Here is a 24,354-nt window from a genome sequence, read left to right as displayed (position 1 = left end):
AAGAATACACAAATAAAATAATATACGTAATAAATATGTTTTATAGTATCAATGTGAAGTCGTTAATGGAAAATATCAGAAAAGCAGTTGCAGCAACGAATCCTGGTGTTCGTACCGCGGCTATTACATTGCTAGGTATATTATATTTATTTATGGGTAAACCATTGCTTATGTTCTTCGAAAATGAGAAGCCTGCTTTACGTCAACAAATCGAACAAGAATGTGAAAAGCATAACGGTGAAGCACCGCCTATACCCATTCGAGGAGTAAAAAGCAAAAAGGATAAATTAAGCGATGACGATGAAGATCCAGAGATGGATAAAAAATCGAGCAGTAACAGTGAAATTGATATTAATAATCTTATTCCACGTGTCGATATCAACAGTCAAATAACAGAAGGTCTCCTTAACGAATTATCTGATAAAAACTGGAAGGTAAATCTAACGTTATTTAACCGTTTCTGTTTGATATTTGTCCAGTGAATAAATTTTGTCGAAATTTGTCTGAATCAGGTGCGAAACGAAGGTCTACAGAAAGTAAGTGCTATTATATCCGAGGCAAAATTTATAAAAGGCTCTATTGGCGATTTACCGCAAGGTTTAGCATTACGATTGGTCGACAGTAATAGTAAAATAGCTCAGTCAACATTAAGTATTTGTCAAGCGTTAGCGATAGCTATGGGCCCTCCAGCAAAACAGCATATTCGAGCCCTTTTCCCTGGTTTTGTACAATGTTTGGGCGATAGCAAGAATTGGATCAGAACTGCAGCTATTTCGTGCATAAACACGTGGGGAGATCAATGTGGTTACAAAGAATTTTTCGACGGTGAAATGATTGGTGATGCTTTGAAATCTGGCTCGCCCATACTCAGAGTTGAAGTTTGGAATTGGTTAGCACAAAAGTTACCGTTGATCCCAGTAAAACAGATTCCAAAAGAGGAACTTCTTGTATGTCTTCCATATTTGTACAACAATTTAGAGGATCGTAACTCTGACGTACGGAAAAATGCTCAAGAAGCAGTGTTAGGATTTATGATTCACCTATCGTACGAAGTGATGGCTCGAAACACGGAAAAGTTGAAGCCTGGATCAAGGACAGTTGTACTTGCCGCGCTAGATAAATCGCGGCCAAACTTACCTATCAAACCACTATCATCGAAAAAACAACCGCCGGAAGGGAACAGCCAGAAAGTTGTTAAAAGCGCGGGAGCTGTAAAAGCAGCCAAGGCAACAGTGAAACCTAAACAAAACCAAGCAACCTCGAAACCTGGTAGTGCGCGTAAGAAGGACGACGATATCGACACTAGTCCTTTGTTGGCTATCAATAATCTTAAGCATCAAAGGTTGCTCGATGAACAAAAGTTGAAAGTGTTAAAGTGGAACTTTACCACGCCTCGCGAAGAATTTGTCGAACTTTTAAAGGATCTTATGACTGCTGCAAATGTGAACAAAACTTTATTAACGAATATGTTCCATTCAGATTTTCGATACCATCTTAAAGCGATCGAGGCATTAACAGAGGTACAATCAGTTTAAACGCTTTATTTTAATTTCATTGCTTTCTCAACTTTAAATTAAAATATTTTTAATATCTCCTTTTTGTGTGTATTACATTACAGAATTTGCCTGATAATAATAAAGCATTGGTGTCGAATTTAGATCTTATTCTCAAATGGTTGACGTTGAGGTTTTTTGATACCAACCCTTCGGTATTATTAAAGGGTTTGGAGTATTTGCGAATGGTCTTCAATTTGTTAATAGAACACCAGTATCATATGTTAGAGAACGAAGCCGCATCGTTTATTCCGTATCTTATCATCAAGGTAAAGTATTCTCCATTATTATATATCGTATATTTTTATTAACAATAAATGTTAACGTATGATAATTTATTTTTCGTTTAGATCGGTGACCCAAAAGACGCAGTACGCAATGGAGTTCGCGCGTTATTTAAGCAAATAGCGTTGGTTTATCCAGTAAGCAAATTATTTTCATACGTAATGGAAGGCTTAAAATCGAAAAATGCTCGACAAAGAACAGGTAAACGTGTAACCTGAAAATAAACAAATTCACGTAGAAAGTATGAAACGAACGAATGAAATGATTAATGATTTATTTTCAGAATGCTTGGACCAGTTGGGTTCACTCATTGAGAATTATGGATTGTCGGTTTGTCAACCGTCTCCATCTGTGGCGCTAAAAGAAATCGCAAAACAAATTGCAGATCGCGATAATTCTGTTCGAAATGCCGCTTTAAATTGTATCGTTCAGGCATACTTTCTTCAAGGAGAGCGTATATATAAGCTTATTGGTCAGGTAATTATTACTTTCTTCGAGTTGATCTTTATTTAGATCTTTCGAGACTTTGCTTGAACGGACTTTTAACTAACTTTTAGATATCCGAGAAAGATCAGTCATTGTTGGACGAGCGTATAAAAAGGGCTGCAAAAAATCGCCCAACAAAATCGGCTTCTACAACTACACTATCGGTACCGACAAACGCAACACCTATCCTTTCCAGTGAAGACGTTAAAGCAGAATCTGAAGAGGAAAACGAAGACGTACCCGAGCCAGAAATCCCTGCACCGCTTCAAACAAATGAATTGTACGAGATGAATTTCCTTCATTATATTTCGCGATAAAACTATGCTTTCAATGGTTCAATCTCATTACGCGGTTTTGATGGAATTTTTAGAGTACTTTTCTAATAATTGCATTTTAGTTTCTTTTCTTTTTTTATTTATACATTTATTTATTTATTTATTTATTTATTTATATTGGTATGAATTTGTTTTTAATGATTCTCCAGGCCACATGTAACAGAGACTGCAAATGTAAAAACAAAAGACACATCTGACGAAGTACAGGACTGTACTGAAACTAATGAACCTTCTCCAGAAATGTTACCAGAAATACATATCTTACCTCTAAATGACCATGAAGACGATACCGAAACGTTTGTGCTTCTTGTGATTTGTTTTCAGTGTGTGCTGTTTATGAATGGTGATGGGTATATGGGAAATTGGTTGTTCCGTTTTCAGCGAAATTGTATAACTTTGTTTGATATATGCGTATTCCTCTTTTTTTTTGTTTTTTTTTTGTTTGTTTCTTTTTTTTTAATATTTTATTTCCATTTCCTAGATGAAGAAAAGAAACAAATAACGGTAGATATCGACTAGACACGTGTCTTGTGGTCTAAAAGTGATATGAGATATGTAATGTGTTAGATTAGAATTATGTGTAGCGAATATCACGTTTCATATGTGACGGGCAATTTTACATAATTTCTATGTAATTTTAACTTTTAGACGTTCTCCAACATCGACGCAACCAAAAGTATCGGGTCCATTTGGACTTGATATGGATTTGTTACAAAGAATTGAATTAAACGCGCCTGTGAAGTATACAAATCCTGTTCTTCTAGAAGTTAATTTAGATTTGATTGAAACTACAAACATGAATCCACCTAAAGTACCGTAAGTACTTATTTATTTCCTTATTTTAGTTTGAACTAATTATTTTATACCGTGTGTCACATTACACGTTAATTAGTTACATTCGATATTTGATGTTTTTCCAGGGTAGTCCCTATATCTCCGCCAAAACTATTGGTGTCAAAGTCTGCGTCAATTACGCAGCAACAGTTAAGCCCGGCAAACCCTAGCAAAGAGGACAGTCTTGAACGTAAAATTCTTGCAATGGCTAGTTTAGATTTGGCAGTCGCGATACAGTCAATGAACGGTATAGAAAATGTTCGTATTTCGAATACGTATTTCCCTATCGATTTACAGACGTTCGTGGTTCTAATTTGAAATGAAATAATTTTAGCTAATAAAGTCTCATCAAATTTTGAGTCTTCAATCGAAAGAAGACAAATTTATTGGTTCTATAAATATGCAATTGAAGCTTCTCCAAACTTATCCTTTACAACAAGGAGGGGCAGATATATCTAAAGGTTTTAGGAATACGTTTATGGTTTTACTGGTGGTAAGAATTAGTTATACACGGTACACGTAGCGTAACGAATATAAAATTTTATTTAACATACAATTATCTTTAATAGTTCTATGATACCGGAATCCTCGGAAAGAATGTCCCGTTGATACATTTGAAAGAGCTTGTGGATCAAATGATCAGTTTATTAGCAGAGCACAAATTGCACCATTTACCTCAGGCAGAAGCGTATTATCGTGTAATTAACAATATTATGTGTAAAATAATAGACAACTCGAATCATACTACTATCATATGGTAATAGCTTTAAAAATTTTTATCCTGTATATCAGTTGCTAATTTCCCTATACAATATATTTACATTTAACAAACTCTTAATTAATTTGAAGATGATACTCAAACAATTTATTCGTTTAATTCTAGTGTTTTAATAAAATTACTCCATGGATGCGCTGAATCTACTGCTCCACCGAAATATGAAGAATTGGTTATGAAGTGTTTGTGGAAAATAGTGAAAGCAATTCCAAATTGGGCTGCGGACTTGGATTACGATACGATTCTCTTAGAAGTGCATCGCTTTCTCAAGGTATAAAGGTTTTCATAAGGAAAAAACCATTGGACGGGATAGATGTTACTCTACTTTTTTTTTTTTTTTTTTCAATCCCCGCAGGATTATCCGAGCGTGTGGTGGAAAAAACAAAAATCTGACACACCTTTACGTACAATTAAAACAATTCTTCATAGTATGACTCGTGTGAAGGGTAGTACGATACTCAGCCACTTGACGCGAATAAACAATACAAACGAGTCGGAATTACATTCTTATCTCATCAGGCTAATTGCGGTTAGTTGATTTAAACATTAATAAAACATTAAATATTACAATGTGTGCGCAAAACTAAACTATTTAATATATTTCATGGTAATGTTTGGCAGACTTTTAAGCCAGACGAGATTAACAGCAATTCCAGGACGACTGTTAAATCTAGCAGCACCGGGAAAACTCAAGAACACTTGTCAAAATTTACTCATCAACAATTGTCCGAAATATTTAAAAAGATTGGATCTAAAGAACATACACAAGAAGTATAACGATTAATAATAACTCTAATGAATGACTAACCAATACATTTTCGATTTCATGAAATGTATATTTTGTACAGGGTTTAATGCAACTTTATGATTTTAAACTTCAATATCCTGAAGCGGACGTGCAACCGTTCTTGGTAAAATCTCATCAATTTTTCCAGGATTTTATAGAACAAGGATTAAGAGATATCGATCAAGCACGAAAAAATCAAAATCTTATAACGCAAACTAATAATCAATATTCGACAGGTAAAGATCGATGTACGGTATGCGTAATTTTAACGAGAAAAGTTTAACCGAGGAATCGATGATCTATAGGGACCGCTGAATCTACTGGTTCTGAAGAGAAAAGCCTAATGGATCCACTGCACAGGCTCGAAAAACTTCGAGCATCCGAAGCACAATGCAGAGCTACCAGTCAACCGAGTCCAACATGAATTAACTTCAATTAATACTCATTAGGTAAGAATCAAATGATTACGAATGAATAATAGCTTAACAATTCGTGAATCGTTTCAATCTGTTCGCCTTGGAAGGAAATTGAAGATGCATTTATTATTTATGCAAGTAGATGAATTTTATTTTACAGGGTTGCAGTGCTTAAATAATTTGTTGATTAAGAACCGATACATAAAATACAATATTAAAGAAAATAGAGTATAGATCATGAAGAGTAATTGTACCTAATGTATTGTACGTAATGTTACGCTGTCCAGTGCAACATTAACTGTGTAGCATTTACGTTTCGATTTTCTTAATAGCTACGTACACATCAAAATGCTACTCTAATTACACAAAGTTTATCCGTTCTAACACACTTGATATAATTGTGAACGTGTTGTATTACTCGTATTTATCGATATTCGAAAACGATTATTAAGCTGTAAGAAGCTAGTATTATGCTGTCCGTAGACTGATTTTACAGCCAATTTATAATTTCGTTATTTCATTTAAAATAAATCCACTCATTAATGTATATCGTTAATTCTATATTTATAAAAAAAAAAAGTTATTACATAATCTTTGTTATTTAATTAATTAAAATTTAGCCTTAATATGTTTCTCTCCATATTTATAATCCCGGTATACGATTGTAGATTTAATATGTTAATTTTTCATGAGGAAATAATGTGTTGTTAGTAAATTAATAATGAGGATGATGATGATAATAATAATTATTATTCGACATAAAGCGTCTTTACACGTTACTTGAACAAATTATGTAGTGTCGATAGTATATATATATATATATACATATACATATATATATTCTAACATCTCAAATATTCAACAATAAAATATCCAACGATAATACTAATCATTATTTGTACACTGTAAAGTGTTGTTTCAATTCTTGATTGCTACATGTTACAAGTAATATTTTCTGAATATGTACATATAAGTACTTTTCCGATGAATTTGTATGAAATTTATCAATTGTCTTTCTTTTTTAATTTATTATTTACTTTAACCACCATGAATAATATCATTGTTTAATACACAGAAAATAGTTTCGGATATGATGAAAAATTGATCATTGATTAAAACTTTTTTCTCGCATTATTATGTACAATTTATTTTTAAAAAATTTAGAGGCTATTCAAGTAAGTGTTACTGTATGTACATTATTCTGTAGCAAAATATCTTTAATGATGTACAACTTTATCAATACTGTTTATTGTTTTTATACATTCTCCATGGGACTAACAAAAAGTGCTGTTACGGCAAACAGTAAGAAGACAAATCCACCGATTATGGTTACTGTAAAAAAAAAAATATATATATATATATATATGTAGTTTATTTGTTTTAAGTTTCATCACTGTATCGCTAATAATTATTGATATATTTATTTATATACATATATTTACAAATTGTAAAATTGAATATGCTTCTCAAAGCGTTACATTAAATATTCCAAGGATGTAAAGACAAGATCATCGCGGAAGATACGAATGCTCACACGTTAGCGACTTCTTCTTCGCGAGACGGAAAAGATTAAAAACTTAATCAAAGATTGAAAGCTATCAGTAAGATAATATTAATGCAATGATAAAACTTTATTATTATCTTTTTGTTTTTTTTTTTTTTTTTTTAAATAAAGATTTCATCACATTAGACACTGCGATGATAAAATGAAGATAATCGTGTTATAATTCGGATCATTTATAATTCATTAAAGAGCAACTAATAATCAAATAATTTAACAGCTAATAATCAATTATTTTATATAAAAGTGTTTCATCATCGCAATAATATTATTACACTGATATAGCCGATCTTTAATCTTTTTCGTTGAATTGTTCGCATCCATCCATCGAATATTTACTGTTTTCGCTTTAATATGAAAAAAAAGGGACTCTCGTTTTACCTGTTCGTACTGAAATTTTTTGAGCTATCATTCTACCTCCTAATACTGCTAATCCTGTACAAAATGAATGTCCTAATATCCCACCTATTATAACACCGTAAACATCCTAAAAGAATAAGTAAAGTAATAGATAACAGAGCTTGTTAAAACTGAAGGCAAATCAATTGTAATGTAATGTTAACTTTACTTCTCTTGCAGCGAGTATAATAGTTGTAAGCTGCGAACGGTCACCCCATTCTGCAAGAAATGTTAATGTAAATGCTTGAAGGAATATCCTAGAGAGGAGCATCAGCGCGCTAATTTTTGTCGTTTTTCTTACAACACCGGTTTCTGGATCTTGTACTAACGTGCTAACTGTTTCCTTTTCATACTGAAAGTGATGATATTTAAAAATTATTTAATTCCTGTAAAAATGTTAAACGAATAGTTTCAAAACAATGATCTCTCGTAAAAATTTAAATTCTTAACGGCGACGATATACCTCATCATCTCGTTTTCTTAAGTCAGATTGTACTTCTTCCAATTCCTCTTGAGCTTCGGTTGCGGACATCTTATAACCATCCCTTAACATTTTCAAGCCGAACAATGCGAAAAGAAGCGTAGAAATATAGTATGTGTAGACACGAGGAATTATAGTTACAGCATATCCGAAAAAGACTAGAGATCGGAGAGAGAAACATAAATGATTTTTATTAATTTTCATAAACGAACATATGTATATATATATATATACATGTATCAAGTTTCAACATTCAACAAGACAACATTTCAATATTGGATGTGTCCTAGAAACTTGTGTGAGATATCTAGTGTTGTGCATGTATATACATGTACAGGGAAATGAAAATGTTTTCGCGTATCCGTACCCGAAAGGATGGTCATCACAGCTAAAGCCATGATTGCTCCTGCGAAGACTGTCAATCTTGGATGTTTCATAGCCATAATAGCAGCAATAAAAAAAGTTTTATCTCCCAACTCGGAAACAACGATGACAGACAGAGAAGCTATAAACGCATGTATAAAATTAAGATCCTTGTTTTGAGGTGGCATCGTATCTTCGGGTTTCTAAAATCACGCATATAAATTATTGTTAAAATTAAACTCGGAGTAGTGTATCGGATATTTAAAATAATGAATGAAATACTTGCCATAGACGTGATAATTTTTCGAAATCTATCATCGTATATAGGTTCGCTCTCGGCTGACACAGTAGACGAAAGGAAACAATTAATCACGTGTATAAACAGAAAACACTGGATCGTTGTTGTTAAAAATTGGTTAAAGCCCATCTTCCTTGATTTAATATGATAATACTGTGGGCTTTAACCTTAATTTTCTGTAGAAGACACGTTATCAACACATCTAAACTTGCGCACGCCAAAGTAGGAGAAATATAGGCTATCTTTCAAGCTCCGCAAAGCAAATTCTATATTATAAAATCTGCACGATTGGCATAATCGTTATCTAATGTTTCCAAGATAAGCCATCTTCGTACGTAGAAATATTTAATATAAACATGGTAGGTGCACGTATCTCTTTACTTCACACAAATCAGTATTGGTAGGACTCGCCAAGGTTTGAAAAATATGTCAGCCTTTAATTTTAAACAGATTTATTTTATCAAACATATGTATCAACATTGTGCAGCTATATATACACACTTGAAAAGCATCAGTGTATCACGGTGGCGCCTCCAGGTTCCATAACGCCGCAGGGGCATCACCAGGAGTACGCGCGCTTGTTTTTCATATTTTTTATTATCCAACTCGATGCAGCGATTATTGGTTGCGAGTGAGAATGTAAAGCAACGTAAATATTCTTTATATTATTAATTATAATTTTGTAATTTCCCGCTTTAGAGGTAAGAGAGAGAAAGATGGTATAAGAAAGCTATAGGAAAGAGCGAGACGGATGATGGTGAGTCTATTGTAGAACCCGTGGCGCCATCTCTGTAAAAAGTGCTCAAACTGTTCGCACAGCGTTATCGACAGCGAAGTGAACTACTCAAGAACTACTAGCGCCATCTCTACGGAGAGAAATGAAACTGATGCCCGACCAGTTTCACCGCTCTTCCAAGAGATGGCGCCAGAGGTTCTACAGTAAGGTCAGCATCATCTGTCTTACTCTTTTTTATGGCTTTCTTATACCATCTTTCTCTCTCTCTCTCTCTCTCTCTCTCTCTCTTTCTCCCTCGTACTTCTAAAGCAGGAAATACACAATATCTCTTGTCCAATACCTCTTGTGTAGGTAATGTATAATGATAATTAATGATTGATAGTATTGCGTTAATTATTGTAACAGTAAGATGGTATGTTCACGATATTTAACTAGATAAACGTAACTAACCAATGAGAAATGATGTCATTACGTAAAGGTTAGGTAAGGGGTCGCTGTAATCGTAAATAAGTAGCATACATCGAAATGAACCGCAGTTTAGTTTAGCGCAGCTATACACCACCAGAAGATTTTTTCTAATATTTAGAAATATGAATAACGAAAATAATTATAAGCAATTTTGTTATAAAAATAGATAGAAAATGGATCACGAGGAAGAATTTCTTAATACATTTTTTGCTCAAGTTGCTCAATTATGTACCGACAAAGCTAAGGAATTAGTTGTAAGTAATCACTGACACACACACACACACACACAAAAGTATGTTTATGTTAATTTATTATAGTTCTTCCCAATAGTTGTAGCATGGGTAAGAAAGGATGATGTTTTTTAATATTTAGGAAAAGGAACGTGGATCGTGTCGGCAGGCGCAAATGGGCCCTTGGGGAATGTTACTTATGCATTTGCCACAAATAGCTGTAGCAGAACATTCGTACGCGGATCTAGGTTTTCTCCATACCAAGAACAAAGGATTTCTGAGGAAAGATGTAAACTAAACAAAGTATTTGAGTTTAAAGAAAGACTCATGGTCTTGAAATGTATATAGCGGATACTTTTTTTCTAGAATTCGCTAAGAACAGTATACGAATCGTTGAAATCCGATTTGAAACGAGTCGAAGAAATGACTAGAGGAACCAATTCTATTGGTGCAACGGTTGCCGAGGTTTCTAATCAACTGTGTCAATATATTACAGCAAAAATACAGCTGATAGATTTGTTAGTATATTGTTGATTCAACTTGTTTTTAAATATCTCATATAATATTGTTTTATTACAGTTATGAAAAAATGTACAATATGAGTATCAATAGTAAAATAATGAAGTATCAGGAATTATTACAGTGCGTCGAAGGAATAGTAGATGTTCATTCTTTGTCCTGTTCGCATCTAGCCTTAACTGCTATTAAAGCGAGCTTAACGTAAGTTACTGAAACTGAAAATAAAATTATCATCGGGAAATTAAATTTACTTTCATTAGTTTAGAGTGCGAAATATTACTGCAACTAACGAAAGCACAAGTTGAACTTCAACATTGGAGGTTTCTATCGACATTAATGGCTCTTTATGGTGCCCAAACACGAATGTCAGCTTGGGAGAGAACTTTACAAAGTAAAGAGGTGACTAATATTGATAAAACGTAGAAAGGTTTAAGAGTAAAATTAAAAAAGATTCTCAATTTTGAAATATAATGTTTTTAGTCGTGGAAATTAGGATTCAGTGCTTCTTTTTTAAAAGCAAATCAACAGCCAGCATTGTATCAATGGTTAGTGAAACTACGTAGTAGCATATTAGCTAAATGCTCTTTATATTTTCATACTACTTTAAGTCAGCAGGCTAGTCCAGGAGAAATGAGAAGTATCATGAGCAAACAGAATGTGGATTATTACCATAAGTAAAACATTTCTAATCGTTTAATTTCAATATTTGTACAGCGTTAATCATCGAGAATAGATATATTACTGTATTTTTATTTTAGAATTCAAAGTTTTCAACGCAAGCATGATGTCTTGGCAGTTTTAATAGTATTCGACTCTCGAGGTGTAGAAGATGCAGGTCCAGGTTACAGGCATCCTCAGAGAGAACCAAATACATCTGAACAATTCCCTGTTGTTCTTTGTTGTCCTAGCGTAGGTTTATAATTACGTGAAATGAACAAGCAGCAGTACTGTCACGTACAGTGGTGCGATAAGTTAATATCTCTTTATTAAAATTTTAGGTATTTGTACAAAAACCATCGATTCACGTAGATAATATACAGAAAAGAATTAAAGAACGTCATACGGAACTCCTTGCCATGGATAAAATTATCTATTGTAAAAATGTAAAAGTATGTTAGTAAATATATTCCGAGAGAGAGAGAGAGAGAGAGAGAGAAAAATCAAATTAAATTTGAATGCAAAAACTTTTTCTTTTTAGGACATGTGTACATATGCTATGTATAATACCGATCCTAGGATGACATTGGTCACCGTGTTTGAAAGTGGCAAACAAAAAGACAAGGAAGCTCACGTAACATCATTTATGATCGACTTGTGTGTGCAAATTAGGTGTAATAAAATATATGAATCGTTGAGATTGTCAAAGTGAAGAAACACATAGATGTGTATAAAGCTGTTAAAAGTACCACCAAAGATTAGAGCGAAGGAAAAATCAAAAGTTACTCGAGTAATAACAAAACTTGTTGTGTATTAATAAAATTTTTATTCTTGTTTAACCATGTACTAAATTAATCTGTATTAAGAGGAAACTCTTTTCATTGCATTTTAAACAATTTCATAAGGTCATAATTGCTCTCTTTAGCGCTTTTTCCTTATTTCTTTTCACTTTTTTCTTATGTTTACTAGTTCGAGTCGCATCTTCGAAAAGCTGTATTCCTTCTTTCTCTTCAAGAACCCGTTGCATATGCATCATTCCATGTAAGTTGAATCCAATCATATCCTAAGCAATTAATTTTAAATTAATTTTTAACTTTTCGCTTCAATTATACAAGTACAATGCACGTAACAAAAGTATCTTTACCCTCAGTTCAGAAACTTTCTTAATAGCAAGTTTTTCAACAGTTTCCAAAACAGGCAAAAGTTCTTTAGTAGCCGTGACTGGACCATGGTGAGCTTGTACCAAACATAATGCTAGTCTTGCAATTAATTCCGTATGATAGTTTGATTCCAACAATTTAGGAAGTATCTTGAGAATTTCACAAGCAGCTGAATATGGCAACAATAGTAGCGTCTCTTCTAAATCGCTGTAAAATAAATTGTATCGCGTATTTTATTTTTATTATATTTCTATTTAAATACAAAAAAAAAAAAAAAAAAAAAAGAAGTTTAGGAAATCTTACCTGCCTCTAATTCGTCTAACTGTTTCTAATAAATAATCTTGCGTAGTTGTACAATTATAAGCTTGCATTTGTAAGGGAACAGCAAGCGTTTTATCCGCTGCTTTGAATAGTTGCTCGTTATATTCTTTGGATACCTCTAGACATTCTAATATCAGTTCAGCCTGGAAATTAAATAAAATTGATTATATACAGCGCTTCAAATGGAGAATGGATTATTAAATTTAGTTGTACTTACCCCTTTTTCACTGGATACGGTTTTTCTCGAAGGTAAAGATTGTTGCTTTTGTCCTGGAACAACTGTACTTTCACCAGTAGCTAATTCATTTTCTTGACGTTCCCTTTCCTCTTCTTCTTCGTCTTGAAGAACTAATGGCTCTGAGGTTCGTTCGTACAATCTGACTACTTTATCGGATCCGCAGGAGACGATATAAAGACCGTTCGGTGAAACGGTACAATTCCACGCTTCACCCGCATGTCCCTATATACGAGAAGATTTCATATACTTTATTGCAATTGTTAGCTTGCTATTTTTATATATTGTCTTTTAGAAAATTAGCTACTTGTAGCGTCACAATTTTTTGGAAAATATCGGCATCCCATTGTTTTACTTTCCCATCTTTCCCACAAGTAAAAATGTAATGTGTTCCAGGTACAAACAAAAGTCCTGTGACGGAGTCATCATGAGCGAATATTGATTTGTGACAATCACCAAAATCTAAACCCCAAATTTTAATATTTCGATCAGCAGAACCAGTGGCGATAAGCGTTGAATCACTTGATATATCCATACACAAAACAGGTAATTTATGCCCGTAAAGGGAAATGAAAAACTGAAATAAAGTGGTAAAAATATTTAAATATCGTACATGCCGTGATAAAGTGCACAATGTGCTACTTTTAAGAGAGTATTTACCTTAAATGTATCAAGAAAAAAGATTTTTACAGTAGAGTCGAGCAGTGAAACTGCAACAAATCTGTTGTTAGGACTTATTCTTACACATAACACGCTATCTTCCAGTTTCAAAGTTCTTAAATGCAAAACAGACAAGACTTTTGCTTTTATTTCTCTGTCAGGATCTTCGATAAGCTCGAAATTCCAAAATTTTACTGTTTGATCTCCACCACCACTAGCCACTCCTTTCTATACGAAATAACAAAAGAGAATAATTATAAAATTTTAATACATACGCATATATATGTATACAGAAGTCTACCTTATCGGGAAACAGTGTAACACTCCAAAGTTCTTTAGAATGTGCAGGTACTTCCTCTAAAATGTCACCAGATGCGATATCGATAATTAGCATTTTACCATCTTTCAAGCCTACGATTAAATGCCTGTCCCCTGGTACAAAAGTTGCTGTCAACGCATAGCCACATTGTACAGTACGTAGACACGCCAGAGTTGGTCTGTCATAGAAATCATTGCATTGTAATCGACAAAAAGCCAACAAACTTATTTATAAATAGTTATACATTTTATTTTACTACCTATTCCATAATTTTACGGAATCACCGCTTGCTGTCGCAAAAGCTAAATTATCGGAACTAAAACAAACGGCACGGACGTCCGAGCGATGACCGTGATTCGTTATCGATCTTAAATGCTTCACATCAGCATCTTTATCCTCCGTCAACAGGGAATACAAGTCGATAGAATTGTTATTTATTCCTATACAAATCTAAAATAATAAGATTATATAATAAGAGGGCGAAATTTTCAGTTATCTTCGAGGGAAACTAACAATTATTAACTCGAACTTACTCTAAGTTCACCATTTCTACCCATTACCATACTTAGTGCTTTGACCTTGGCAGATACTTTGATAACAGGTAGACGAACGATTTCATCCTTTATAGTTGGTGTTTCTGAAGCAGTTGCTTCTGTACTGTTCTCACTCCTGTTTGACAAAAATAATATAATGTGGCGGTAAAATATTTGAATTTTATGATTATATTACGCACATAAAAGACATTTTTGCATACCTTTCTTCCTTCTTCTTCTTCTTTAATCGTTTACGAATGTTGTCCTCTACTTTGGCATCGGGTAACAAATAAAATAATTCGACGGTATTACCCAAACCATAACATCCTATAACAGTATGGGTTGTATCAGCTTCAAGGGACACGACTCGCCCGTTACCGCTCCTTAATATACTTCCAGCCTTTTCACATCTTAAAGGATGTTTCTATACAAATGTAATTTTATTACGTATCTATGAAAAAAATCATATATCGTATAGACAAATATGAATTCTAGAAAATGTATACCATGTCGCTAACTTCACTATCATCGGTGATGGTTAAATCTTGTAAATTAGCACCAAAATCTGTTGCATTACTACTCTCACCGAATGAAATTTTCCATAAATGTAGTTCATTATTATTACAACCACTTATTAAATACCGATCATTTTTAACTAAAGCAAGACTCCAGACCTTAAACAATAAAATTATAATATATTTAAATTTCAGTTTGCATTTGAACATTATATATATATATATATATGTATATATATAATATTTACCTCACTTCGATGACCAACAAGGGTTTTAAAGTTATGTTCTGTGTCTAAATCCCAAAATTTGACAAACGTATCTTTGCTGGAACTAACGATAATATTATGATCTTTCATAAATGCTAGTTTAGTTATTACACCTTTATGTCCAGTTAATCGACATATTCCTGTTTCTGCTACTACATCCCAGATTATAATATCTGTATCCTTAAATATATTTTATAGGGAAATAAAATTATAATATATTTCCTGTGTATCATATCACATTAGTTTACCTTAGAACCAGAAGCTAATCTATGCCCTTTGTTATCATATGCCAGAGTTGTAATTTCAGATCGATGTCCTACAAATATGCTTACATTTTCTCCGACATTTAAATCAAACGTTTTTACAATACCATCCGCGTAACCAACTGCTAAGTGTTGCTTATTGGGAGATGCTGCTAAATGTGTTACATTTACCTTATCCCCCGATAATACGCGAGCCTAAAATATAAAGAGATTATTTGATCATTTCTTATACAAAGAATGCATAGATATTTCATACTTTACCTTTTCTCCTAATCTTAAGTCCCATATAAAAACATGTTCGCAGGCTCCAACTGCTACGAATCTACCTTCTTGGCCTTGTAACGTTACAAAGACGATGTTACAAGAGGAACTAACGATTATATTCAAATTTCCAGCAGGTACATACTTTAAATATTGTTTTGTTAAACCCATTTCTTAAATTTTCTTATCGTATATTATACACACGTGAAGAAATATATTTTATTTAAATATATTTCTATAGTAATAGTAATAATAATAGTAATGTAATATTTAATGGGGTTTAATTATGTGCTATGCAATTCATATTTTATTAACGAATGATTTTCTTTCAAATAATTGTTAATATTGTTGCAATACTGAAAACGTTAAGCATGCTTTATCATTTAGGTTAAAAGGCGCGCGTGGTGAGTGTATTTAAATATTTACTACTACTACATAATGAAAATAGAGAGCTATGATTGGTTGACGTAGAACCAATGATGACTCGATACCAGAAAGGAAAGGAAAGGAAAGGAAAGGAGTAGGAGAAGGACGACTTGTTATTCAAAATGTTTGCAAGCAGTTCGGGTTGTTTACTGTGTTTATTGAACAAGCTGCGTTGTTATTTAGCTGTGAAATAGTATTTTGGATTCAAGTGAGATAAGTAAAGTCAATTTCTCGTATCGTCAGTCAGTCTTCGAAGTAAAGATTGCTAATATTGTTTGCCTTTTAGCATGCATTCGTCGCAGTCGTATTAGACGAGCGTCGATCAACATCGCCAGCGTTGTCCACTTAAATGGTGTAAGTTTTCGAAACAAAGTTGCTTTTTTTCGATAAAATACACGAATAAATAAAGTCATACCATAACATATCCCCTTACTTTATTTAATACAAAGGAACTGTAGAAAAAATTACGTTACAGGGTATGTATGTATACTTTAAGAAACAGTTAAATTTCCATCAGAATTCGTATTTAAATAATATATACATATGTATAAATATCGTTTGAATCACATTACAAATTGCTTTTGTAAAACAGTGAACGAAAAGGCACTGTTAAATCCTAACTCTTTACAATCTTAACATCTTAACAAACTTTTCTCTCTAGCTTGTATCAACTAGTATAACATTACAATATTACTATACTTTTTGTACACAGACATGCACACCGCACGCATACATATATCTTAAAATATCAAATACTTTTTAATTATCGTAATTTACCACCGACTTCTTCTTTATATCAATAAATATATTAAATAACAAGTTTTAACATTCCCGACGATATATAAGACGATGCGATTGTATCTAATTGAAAATTTAAATTACACTTAAGATTATTATATGATATAGATTGCAATGGTCATAGAATACGGTTTGCTATTGTATTTGGGCGTAAATACAATATATCTTAGGAGAGACACCTACACCTAAATTATACGCGATACAGATACCGTATGATTTGTTTTACGTATAGAATATCGTTCAGAATATCTATGTACATATTACCAAAGGTTTATCATTAGATCAATTTTTTATCCATTACTCTCCGATTGAGATTTGACGATTTGTTCTCCAACATGAACCGGTTGGACTAATGAATTTTGGAACCACATCATCCAGTTGCTCAAATAATGACCACCCAATTGATTATCAGGATTCTCCTTTATCTGCACATTGTTTAATTCTTGAAAATTGCGAACCGTTTGAAGTTCAGTGAAATTGTTATTCACCGAATGTCGTCCATGCATTCTTACCTCCCTCTTTCGAAGAGCATCTTTTACTAACCTTTGTTTCCGCTCCTCTTCCGTTTCAATAGCAGATCTAGTGAATCTCATTTCTCTAACTCTCAGCGCATCTCTTTTCAACCTTTCTTTCCTCTCCTCTTGCGTTTCTTTAGCATACTGATTGAGACGAGCCTCCCGTCGTTTCGCCGACTCTCTGTTTAATCTCTCTCTCCTTTGTTCGGGAGTTTCGCTAGCGTACAACGATAGTCTTTTCATTCTTCTTCTCTCCGCTTCGCGATCTAACCTCTTCCTCCTATCTTCGGGTGTTTCATTGTACATTCTATACTCTCTTTTCCTCGCAGCTTCGGCATCTAATCTTTTCCTCCTTTGTTCCGGTGTTTCGTAGTACATTCTCATCTCACGCCTTTTCGCCGCTTCTTTGGCCAATCTTTGTTGCCGTTGTTCTTCGCTTTCTTGCTCGTACAATTTCTTTCTTTTCTCTCTCATGCACTCTGCCTTCCTTCGTAATTTCTCTTTATAATCTTGCAACGAGTTTGATCTTAATTTTAATTGCCTCTTAGGTCTCTCCGCGTTACCCTCGTTGGTATTCGAGTTATTAACATTTTCCACTGTCTGGTCCTTCTGTTTGGTCAATAATGTTATCGTGGCGTCGATATCGGTAGGAACCTCTTGAATCTTGCCCTTGCTATTCTTAGATACTTTCAATCGAAGATCAGTCTCATTGTCCACGTCGCATAACCACTCCGTAGTATAAACTGCTTCTTGCTCCAGCTCGTTCTCCTTTTTTATATTAAGATTTAGCCTTAACAGTTCACTGGGTATAGTGACTGTTGAAACGCTGTAATTGGTCGTTTGTGCTTCTTCATTTTGATCGATAAAAACTTTGGCAATTCTATTTGTCGGTTTTTGTATCTCTATATTTATATTCTCGTAGTCTAAGTCTTGTAAATATACAGAACCATTTAAGATACCATTGATATTACAGGTTTCATTTTGTTGGGCAACATTTAACGTGGAGCTTGAATTATTTAAGTTGTTTGCGTTTTGTATATAATCTTTATTGTTTACATACGATTCTCTATTGTTATTAATTAGAGTACATACTTTACTTTCTTTAATTTCAATAGCACAGAAATTTTGAGCTGCACTGATTATTTCTATGTCATTGAAATCTGTCTCGCGTTCATCGTTCTCTTGTTTAATATAAACAGGTATAAGATCTATGGAACAATCTCTTATTTGTACGCTAGTTTCAGTCAATTCCATGACCTTATAGTCCAACGAATGGCGCCAGATACTGAAATGTTAAACATACAAATAAATTGCGATGAAGTTAAATTATAACATTTACATTATACAATAATTTCATACCGATAGCGTGCTTTAAACATTTGTTTGAAATTATGAAAAGTGTTTATGAAAAGGAAACATTAAAATTCGTAGATAAAGCGTCAGAAGATAAAGTTTACCTGCGTATCGTCTGCTTATGACAGCTGATTTAGAGACGAGATGCAAGTGTTTAGAACATGTTCATTTTTGCTGCAGATCGCAGACTTTCAACCGTTATCATTTTCCTGTATGTCACATGTTAATGCAGCGTAGTCGACAGAACAAATAAGTAGCCATAAATACGAGCTTTTAATTTCCCACAGTATCAGTTTGTACGTCGAGCTACTTGCTGCTCGTTTATCCACGTCGGCCGACATTAGGTTTATTCGCATTGACTGCATTTACTGCACTTGCGCAAAAAGTAGAACCAACTATTGGCTCATTCTTGTAGTTCGAAAAAGTAACCAATGTTTTCCGCATAGATTATAAGATATCGAATCGACCAATCGCTGAACGTAATTTAAAAAACATATGCATCACGCCGCATGCGCGGATCAGTGTTCGTGTGCATTCGAAGGAAAGTCAGGTACGCTCTTCCATATTTCAATTTGGTTGCTTTTAAATTAATCTACCGTTTACCAAAGTTGACTAAACTTGTTCCTAATTGTTCCTAGCGAAACATCGAAGTCAATACGTGAGTATATTCAGAGAATCTAACGATAATGTTTCTAATTAGGGTTATTTAGCACCATTTTCTGTTCGAATACCTTTAGTTTAACAACAGACTATTTCACATATATCATTCTATGTATTCTATACTTAATCATTATACACATGTTGTCGTGTTATTGTGGTATGTCACGAATATTGTAAAATCATCGAAGTAAGTTGATGAAACTAAATTTATTTTTCTATTTAGGATAATCGGAACTACCGCCATTTTATTCTGACGCGTAGGCAACCGAAAATCCTATTACTCGACGCGTCGCCGGGTTGCCAACATCCAGGCGCAGCTAGAAATACTGATAAGTAGGTAACATAAATATATACGTTTACGTACATATTTGATAAGATAGAAATGTAAATGATTTTCCGATTTTTCATATTCCTTTTCGTTAAAGCATTTCCTCTCCACTCCACGGGTTCATTCGTGACATCCTGCTCATATCCTCTAGCACGACTTCTTTTCGGGTATCCTGCTCGTCCTTCCTGGTGAGTCGCATGTTTTTAAGTTCCTTAATGATGTCGTGGGATAAAATCGTTGTTAAAATCGACGCGGATGACTGGTTGTATTATCATAATACATTACCAAAGACATTGGTAGAGTTGACAAACGTTTGGTTACATGTCATTCGATTACACCCAATTACCTCGGTGTATCTCACTTCCAAGTCAGTGGCGGATCAAGTATTCGAGCGTCTTACCCTTTTCGTACGAGGATCTTACCCGTCTTTGATCTCGCTTTAACCGTCGCGGATGTATAGCGGATGTATAGCGCCGCTGAGAGACGGTCCTGGAGTCTCGACGGTGGTTTTTGTTGGCCACTACGTGCTCTGATAATTAAGACATTTCCATTTAAAGTTGACGTCCGTTGACATGCGGCGATGTACCAGGCGCATGTACGTTTTCGGCGGTCCGCGGTTCAGAAAAACCTAATCCTCATGCATTGTGTCGATAATTAATGGTGTATGATCGAGAGCCCCGTTCCTGGAACGACGGAACATCGGCCGCATAAGAAAGAAACGATACGTGTGTATCTACCGCGAGAAAGATTTATTAGTTTCGCGTAATAGCGAGAGAACCGAGGACCGATACCCTTTTCGATACCGAGTGGCATTTAAGGAAATAATTGGGCGCTTATGTTTTGTATAGCAAAACAAGGAGGTTGATCTCTTTTTCTCTCTTCTACTTTTGCTTGGTTTTCACTTTGGTCGTTTTACTATCTTTACTGATGCGAATTTAAAAGTAAAATAATGTAATGATTTTCAGAAAGTTACGATCATTAGGGAGTAGGAGTTTCGTAAAGAGGCATGATCCAGGCTTTATCCAGAAAAACTAGTCGAGGCGTAATTAATGAAATTGAAGGATGTTGAAAAAAATCATTCTACTGTCAGCTATCTCTCGCGTATAATTGTATTAGGTGACGGGTTACGATCCGTGAAGCGTAATTTACGAGGGGAACCCCATCGGTTAACCAAGCGTGGTTACAGCGCCAAATTCGAATGCAGAACGAGTCACGACGGAATGTTGGCAGGTTCTTTTCATCCTGGCTTGACAAAATCATTAGGGGGCTAAATCCAATAAAGGGGTCCGGTCCCCTTGCCTGTCCAGAGATCTTGAGGTAAGAAAACATTCTCGGTGAGGTGATCGGTTGCATCGTAATCGATATCAATCGATTTCTCTACGAGAAATGTCGCATCGATAGTTGAAAAAAAATTTCCTTCACACACGTATCCCGTCTATTATTATTCTCTGTTTTAGATAATTTAAATGTTTTAGTAGACTTTATTATTAACTTATGGCAAGAGTGTTGATCTGAAATAATTCTCTGGCGCGTTTCATTGAACGCCACGCGTTCAAGGGAACCGGTTCTAACGATGGTTACAAAACATGCTCGCAAATGGACTCCTTTCTTTCTGTTACACCTTTGGCCAATCTTTGGTTACTCTTTTATAATTAACCAACTAAACGACTCGTCTCTGATGTTTCTGAAAACATCAGGGTACACAGAGATATATAATTGAATAAATATTCAGCTGGAGGATAAAAGTTTTTAATCAGAGTGGAGAAAAAGCGCGGCAATCCTGAGGGGAATCCGTCCGACTGGGAAGATTGAAAAAATCAGCCCGAAACGACACTCTTTAACGAATCGTAGGATGGATCGTGTGGTCTAGAAACAGGAACCGCGCGGACATTGGCTACTCGGCTCGATCGGAATTGGCCCGAAGGCTCTGCTTGATGTATGATCGGCGCAGAAATGGCTGTCGTCGCAAGGCCGCGTCCCGATAAATCTCTTGGCTTTTTCTCCGCGGACGGACTTGTCGTTCGCGTATAAATGTATCGTTTTCATCAATATTTATGTCGGGGTGGGGATGGGAGACCAATTGGACCGAAGTTCTGTTGATCTGCCATAGCGGAACGTCGTCGTTGGGACGATACTACCATCGACTTTACCTCTCCCTCCGATAATAAAGATATCCATTATACCCGCCGGCTTCTTCTTCCACGGCCAAACATTTCGTTTTGTCGGGCCCACGATGCGTCCTCTTGTGTCTTTCGTTCCCGTTGCGGATTCTACCACCCTTTCAACGCACTCCGGCTCGCCGTACGATGAATATTGTATACAACGTACGCCCCCTCATGCGAACCTAGCTCGGCATCGTTTGCATACCAGCTAATAAAATCCGTTCGATCTCATTAAAATCCATTCGGGCTGGCATTCATATTATAGAATCTATCTTCTTTTTCCATCTTTTTTCTGTATCACAGTTTCGTTACAGTGTACATCGGGTAAGAAGCAATCAAGGCGAAGTCGAAGCGCTGACTCTAGCCTATACCTTTATTCGTACTGTCTTTCAGATTGAGATTGATGTATCGTTATCGATCAATTTCAGGATACTTGAATCTAATCGAAATTGAATTACACGAGGCGATAGAATGGAACAGAATAGAATAGAATAGAATAGAATAGAATAGAATAGTTGGTCGTCGTCGTCGTACGAAATTCGGAAAGAGCGTAGAAGCGTGTTGCAGGTTGGAAGATCGTTGCGCGCGTTTCCATATTTTCAGCCCGTTCGTCGGCCACGGTTTTTGCCGTTTCTTTTTCTTTTCTCGTTTCTTTTTCACAGACAAGTTTCCTTTCATCCGCACCACTGTCTCCCGCTGACACAATGCCGCTGGCATTAGAAGTAGATAATAATATAGGAGTCTGGCTGCATTCTCGGCAGCCCGAGTTTGCCGTGAAAGGTGATTGCACACGATTTAAAGAAGGGGTGAGGCGCAGCAGACCTCTTCTCGGTTCGTGGTTCATTTTCTCCGTCGGTCGCCAGTCTTCATCATCACACCATCGTCTCTGTTGGTGTTTCTTCATTTTTCTTTTCTCCCTCTTTTTGCCCGCTGTTTTTTCTTTTTTTTCTTTTTTTTCTTTCTTCTCTTTTCTTTTCTTTTCTTTTCTTTTCCCCCGCTCTTTATATCCCCGTCTCCGTTGCTCCGTTTCCTCGGCTGTTCTCGTCGTCACGCGCCTCGGATGCGGTTTCGTGTCTCGTGTGTGGAAGAAGGCCACCGTCACGGTGGTTTTTCAGGTGATTCGCAATACACACGCCGCGAATCAGGGCCCGCTTCGCCGGGTTTTATTTGGTGGTTCATCACGATAGAAATCACAGAAGGGACACGCATCCGTTGGTCCTGGTATATACTGTCTGTAAACAGTCCGTCCTCGCGAAATTGATCGGAAGGATCCTAATTTAATCGAAAATTGAGATTACCACGGGATTCGGTCTTGTCCTGAGAACTGGTAAGTTACAGGGCTGCTGTAATGATGATAATATTTTTAAAACCGTATAATAACGCTTGTAATTCTAGCGACGATGGAGATTCTAGATTCGTTTATTGTTTCTGCTGAATCATCAGAGAAAAACTATAGTATATCCCATTTAGCTTACTCGATTCGAAAGAGTTTTATTGCGAGAATTTTCAATTGCTGCTTTCTATTCGTTAATTTTTTTTTGTGCTCATAATATAAGTTTATTAAATTGAAAATACGGAAAGTTGCTTGCTCATGAAAGATTTTATGGTACGAGCGTTACAACTTGTTCGAGTAATGCGTAAAAATCAATTTCTTTTGCGTGTTGGATTGGAAAAGAAACCATATGGTATCTTACATACCAGTTTTCCACTTAACTTCATTATTCGAATATTACTATAATTCTTTTTTAGATTCTCTCTCTCTCTCTCTCTCTCTCTCTCTCTGTCTGACTTTGTCGTGGAAATATTATTTATTAGACGTACGCGTATGTACGTGAATGCTGTGTTACGACGATGCTCTCAAAGGACTGGATGGTTCTACCTTATTTGGATACGATATAAAGTGTGCCATTTGTAGCTGTAAAGTACGCTATCCTTGGTATACGGATACATGAAATTAATGTACGACGTCATTGATTCTTGTTATCCAAGCTAATAGGGTAATATTAAATTATTATAATACTTTATCTTTTAACCCACGACACCAATGGTAATTTCAATCAACGTTACGATCGTATCCAACTTGCGACGAGTATCTATACATAAATACCTCGAGTGTTTAACTTTGAGTCAAGTTGAACGATGAGTACTCGAAAACTCGGTCTTTCGAAGAAATAACTGTGCATAAATGCTGTTTGCTCGCAGCTAATATCTTTAACGGGTATTCTTAAAGCGGTTGTGACAGCCACCGTTTTGATCCTCGCGTACGAAGTGATACTCTGTAATAAATTATATCTCCGCAACGGTGGTGGGTATTCTCTTGACCACGAGGAGGAACGTGGAACATTTATTTGTCATTTTTTGGCGAAACGTATCATTCGAAATGAAAGCGGTCTGAC

The 24,354-nt window shown here is 35.1% G+C and overlaps 5 protein-coding genes across 9 annotated transcripts in view; 2 read left to right on the top strand and 3 right to left on the bottom strand.

Annotated features, from left to right (window-relative positions):
• Msps (msps cytoskeleton-associated protein 5) overlaps nt 1-24,354 on the top strand; it is a 32,293-nt gene that overhangs the window by 4,051 nt on the left and 3,888 nt on the right. Inside the window, exons 15-30 of one of the 2 annotated variants that reach the window (XM_076906864.1) lie at nt 47-434; nt 513-1,520; nt 1,619-1,822; nt 1,904-2,039; nt 2,122-2,315; nt 2,396-2,604; nt 3,308-3,475; nt 3,580-3,751; nt 3,828-3,986; nt 4,063-4,250; nt 4,377-4,539; nt 4,624-4,797; nt 4,890-5,039; nt 5,117-5,291; nt 5,361-5,504; nt 5,632-5,650. In XM_076906864.1, coding sequence (XP_076762979.1) covers nt 47-434; nt 513-1,520; nt 1,619-1,822; nt 1,904-2,039; nt 2,122-2,315; nt 2,396-2,604; nt 3,308-3,475; nt 3,580-3,751; nt 3,828-3,986; nt 4,063-4,250; nt 4,377-4,539; nt 4,624-4,797; nt 4,890-5,039; nt 5,117-5,291; nt 5,361-5,479 — 3,607 coding nt within the window. In that variant the 3' untranslated portion in view covers nt 5,480-5,504; nt 5,632-5,650. Of the gene's footprint in view, nt 1-46; nt 435-512; nt 1,521-1,618; nt 1,823-1,903; nt 2,040-2,121; nt 2,316-2,395; nt 2,605-3,307; nt 3,476-3,579; nt 3,752-3,827; nt 3,987-4,062; nt 4,251-4,376; nt 4,540-4,623; nt 4,798-4,889; nt 5,040-5,116; nt 5,292-5,360; nt 5,505-5,631; nt 6,019-24,354 lie in introns of those variants that run through there. The other variant, XM_076906863.1, reaches the window with a different exon arrangement.
• Nucleotides 6,698-8,949, bottom strand: LOC143430541 (putative divalent cation/proton antiporter TMEM165). Its single transcript, XM_076906862.1, has 6 exons — nt 8,562-8,949; nt 8,280-8,478; nt 7,895-8,070; nt 7,601-7,783; nt 7,414-7,519; nt 6,698-6,803 (listed from the first exon to the last, which is right to left on the bottom strand). Exons 1-6 carry the CDS (start codon nt 8,700-8,702, stop codon nt 6,727-6,729), a joined length of 882 nt encoding a protein of 293 aa, XP_076762977.1. The 5' UTR covers nt 8,703-8,949; the 3' UTR covers nt 6,698-6,726.
• LOC143430540 (KICSTOR subunit 2) lies at nt 9,744-12,022 on the top strand. Of its 3 annotated transcripts, none has more exons than XM_076906860.1 (10): nt 9,744-9,792; nt 9,944-10,031; nt 10,150-10,296; nt 10,374-10,525; nt 10,587-10,727; nt 10,787-10,925; nt 11,007-11,200; nt 11,285-11,435; nt 11,525-11,635; nt 11,725-12,022. In XM_076906860.1, exons 2-10 carry the CDS (start codon nt 9,951-9,953, stop codon nt 11,893-11,895), a joined length of 1,287 nt encoding a protein of 428 aa, XP_076762975.1. In that variant the 5' UTR covers nt 9,744-9,792; nt 9,944-9,950; the 3' UTR covers nt 11,896-12,022. The 3 variants fall into 3 exon arrangements, with proteins under 3 accessions (XP_076762975.1, XP_076762976.1, XP_076762974.1); XM_076906861.1 differs by lacking the exon at nt 9,744-9,792 and having other exon boundaries at nt 9,859-10,031; nt 11,007-11,071; nt 11,135-11,200; XM_076906859.1 differs by lacking the exon at nt 9,744-9,792 and having other exon boundaries at nt 9,859-10,031.
• On the bottom strand, nt 11,959-15,909 carry LOC143430539 (WD repeat-containing protein 3). Its single transcript, XM_076906857.1, has 14 exons — nt 15,717-15,909; nt 15,441-15,650; nt 15,175-15,372; nt 14,918-15,085; nt 14,633-14,835; nt 14,412-14,547; nt 14,138-14,328; nt 13,861-14,056; nt 13,560-13,787; nt 13,207-13,476; nt 12,882-13,124; nt 12,647-12,807; nt 12,328-12,550; nt 11,959-12,246 (listed from the first exon to the last, which is right to left on the bottom strand). Exons 1-14 carry the CDS (start codon nt 15,885-15,887, stop codon nt 12,082-12,084), a joined length of 2,763 nt encoding a protein of 920 aa, XP_076762972.1. The 5' UTR covers nt 15,888-15,909; the 3' UTR covers nt 11,959-12,081.
• On the bottom strand, nt 17,095-19,178 carry LOC143430510 (uncharacterized). 2 transcript variants are annotated; one of them, XM_076906824.1, is made up of 3 exons: nt 18,913-19,178; nt 17,484-18,740; nt 17,247-17,365 (listed from the first exon to the last, which is right to left on the bottom strand). In XM_076906824.1, exons 2-3 carry the CDS (start codon nt 18,707-18,709, stop codon nt 17,362-17,364), a joined length of 1,230 nt encoding a protein of 409 aa, XP_076762939.1. In that variant the 5' UTR covers nt 18,710-18,740; nt 18,913-19,178; the 3' UTR covers nt 17,247-17,361. The 2 variants fall into 2 exon arrangements, with proteins under 2 accessions (XP_076762938.1, XP_076762939.1); XM_076906823.1 differs by having other exon boundaries at nt 17,095-18,740.

The sequence above is a fragment of the Xylocopa sonorina genome, chromosome 14 (genome assembly GCF_050948175.1).
Source record: "Xylocopa sonorina isolate GNS202 chromosome 14, iyXylSono1_principal, whole genome shotgun sequence".
In the NCBI taxonomy this organism is placed as follows: domain Eukaryota; kingdom Metazoa; phylum Arthropoda; class Insecta; order Hymenoptera; family Apidae; genus Xylocopa; species Xylocopa sonorina.
This window is presented reverse-complemented; position numbering and strand designations above follow the sequence as displayed.

Excerpts from the sequence above, each read along its gene's own strand:
- LOC143430539 (XM_076906857.1), bottom strand. The coding sequence starts at position 15,887 with ATGGGTTTAACAAAACAATATTTAAAGTATGTACCTGCTGGAAATTTG. Across the intron at positions 14,836-14,917 it reads ATAGTGAAGTTAGCGACATG|AAACATCCTTTAAGATGTGA; the intron begins GTATACATTTTC and ends ACATTTGTATAG. Across the intron at positions 12,551-12,646 it reads GTTAGACGAATTAGAGGCAG|CGATTTAGAAGAGACGCTAC; the intron begins GTAAGATTTCCT and ends TTTATTTTACAG.
- LOC143430540 (XM_076906860.1), top strand. The coding sequence starts at position 9,951 with ATGGATCACGAGGAAGAATTTCTTAATACATTTTTTGCTCAAGTTGCT. Across the intron at positions 10,032-10,149 it reads ACAAAGCTAAGGAATTAGTT|GAAAAGGAACGTGGATCGTG; the intron begins GTAAGTAATCAC and ends TTTAATATTTAG. Across the intron at positions 10,926-11,006 it reads GAACTTTACAAAGTAAAGAG|TCGTGGAAATTAGGATTCAG; the intron begins GTGACTAATATT and ends TAATGTTTTTAG.
- LOC143430541 (XM_076906862.1), bottom strand. The coding sequence starts at position 8,702 with ATGGGCTTTAACCAATTTTTAACAACAACGATCCAGTGTTTTCTGTTT. Across the intron at positions 8,071-8,279 it reads TGTGATGACCATCCTTTCGG|TCTTTTTCGGATATGCTGTA; the intron begins GTACGGATACGC and ends TCCGATCTCTAG. Across the intron at positions 7,784-7,894 it reads TAAGAAAACGAGATGATGAG|TATGAAAAGGAAACAGTTAG; the intron begins GTATATCGTCGC and ends CATCACTTTCAG.
- LOC143430510 (XM_076906823.1), bottom strand. The coding sequence starts at position 18,709 with ATGGAATTGACTGAAACTAGCGTACAAATAAGAGATTGTTCCATAGAT.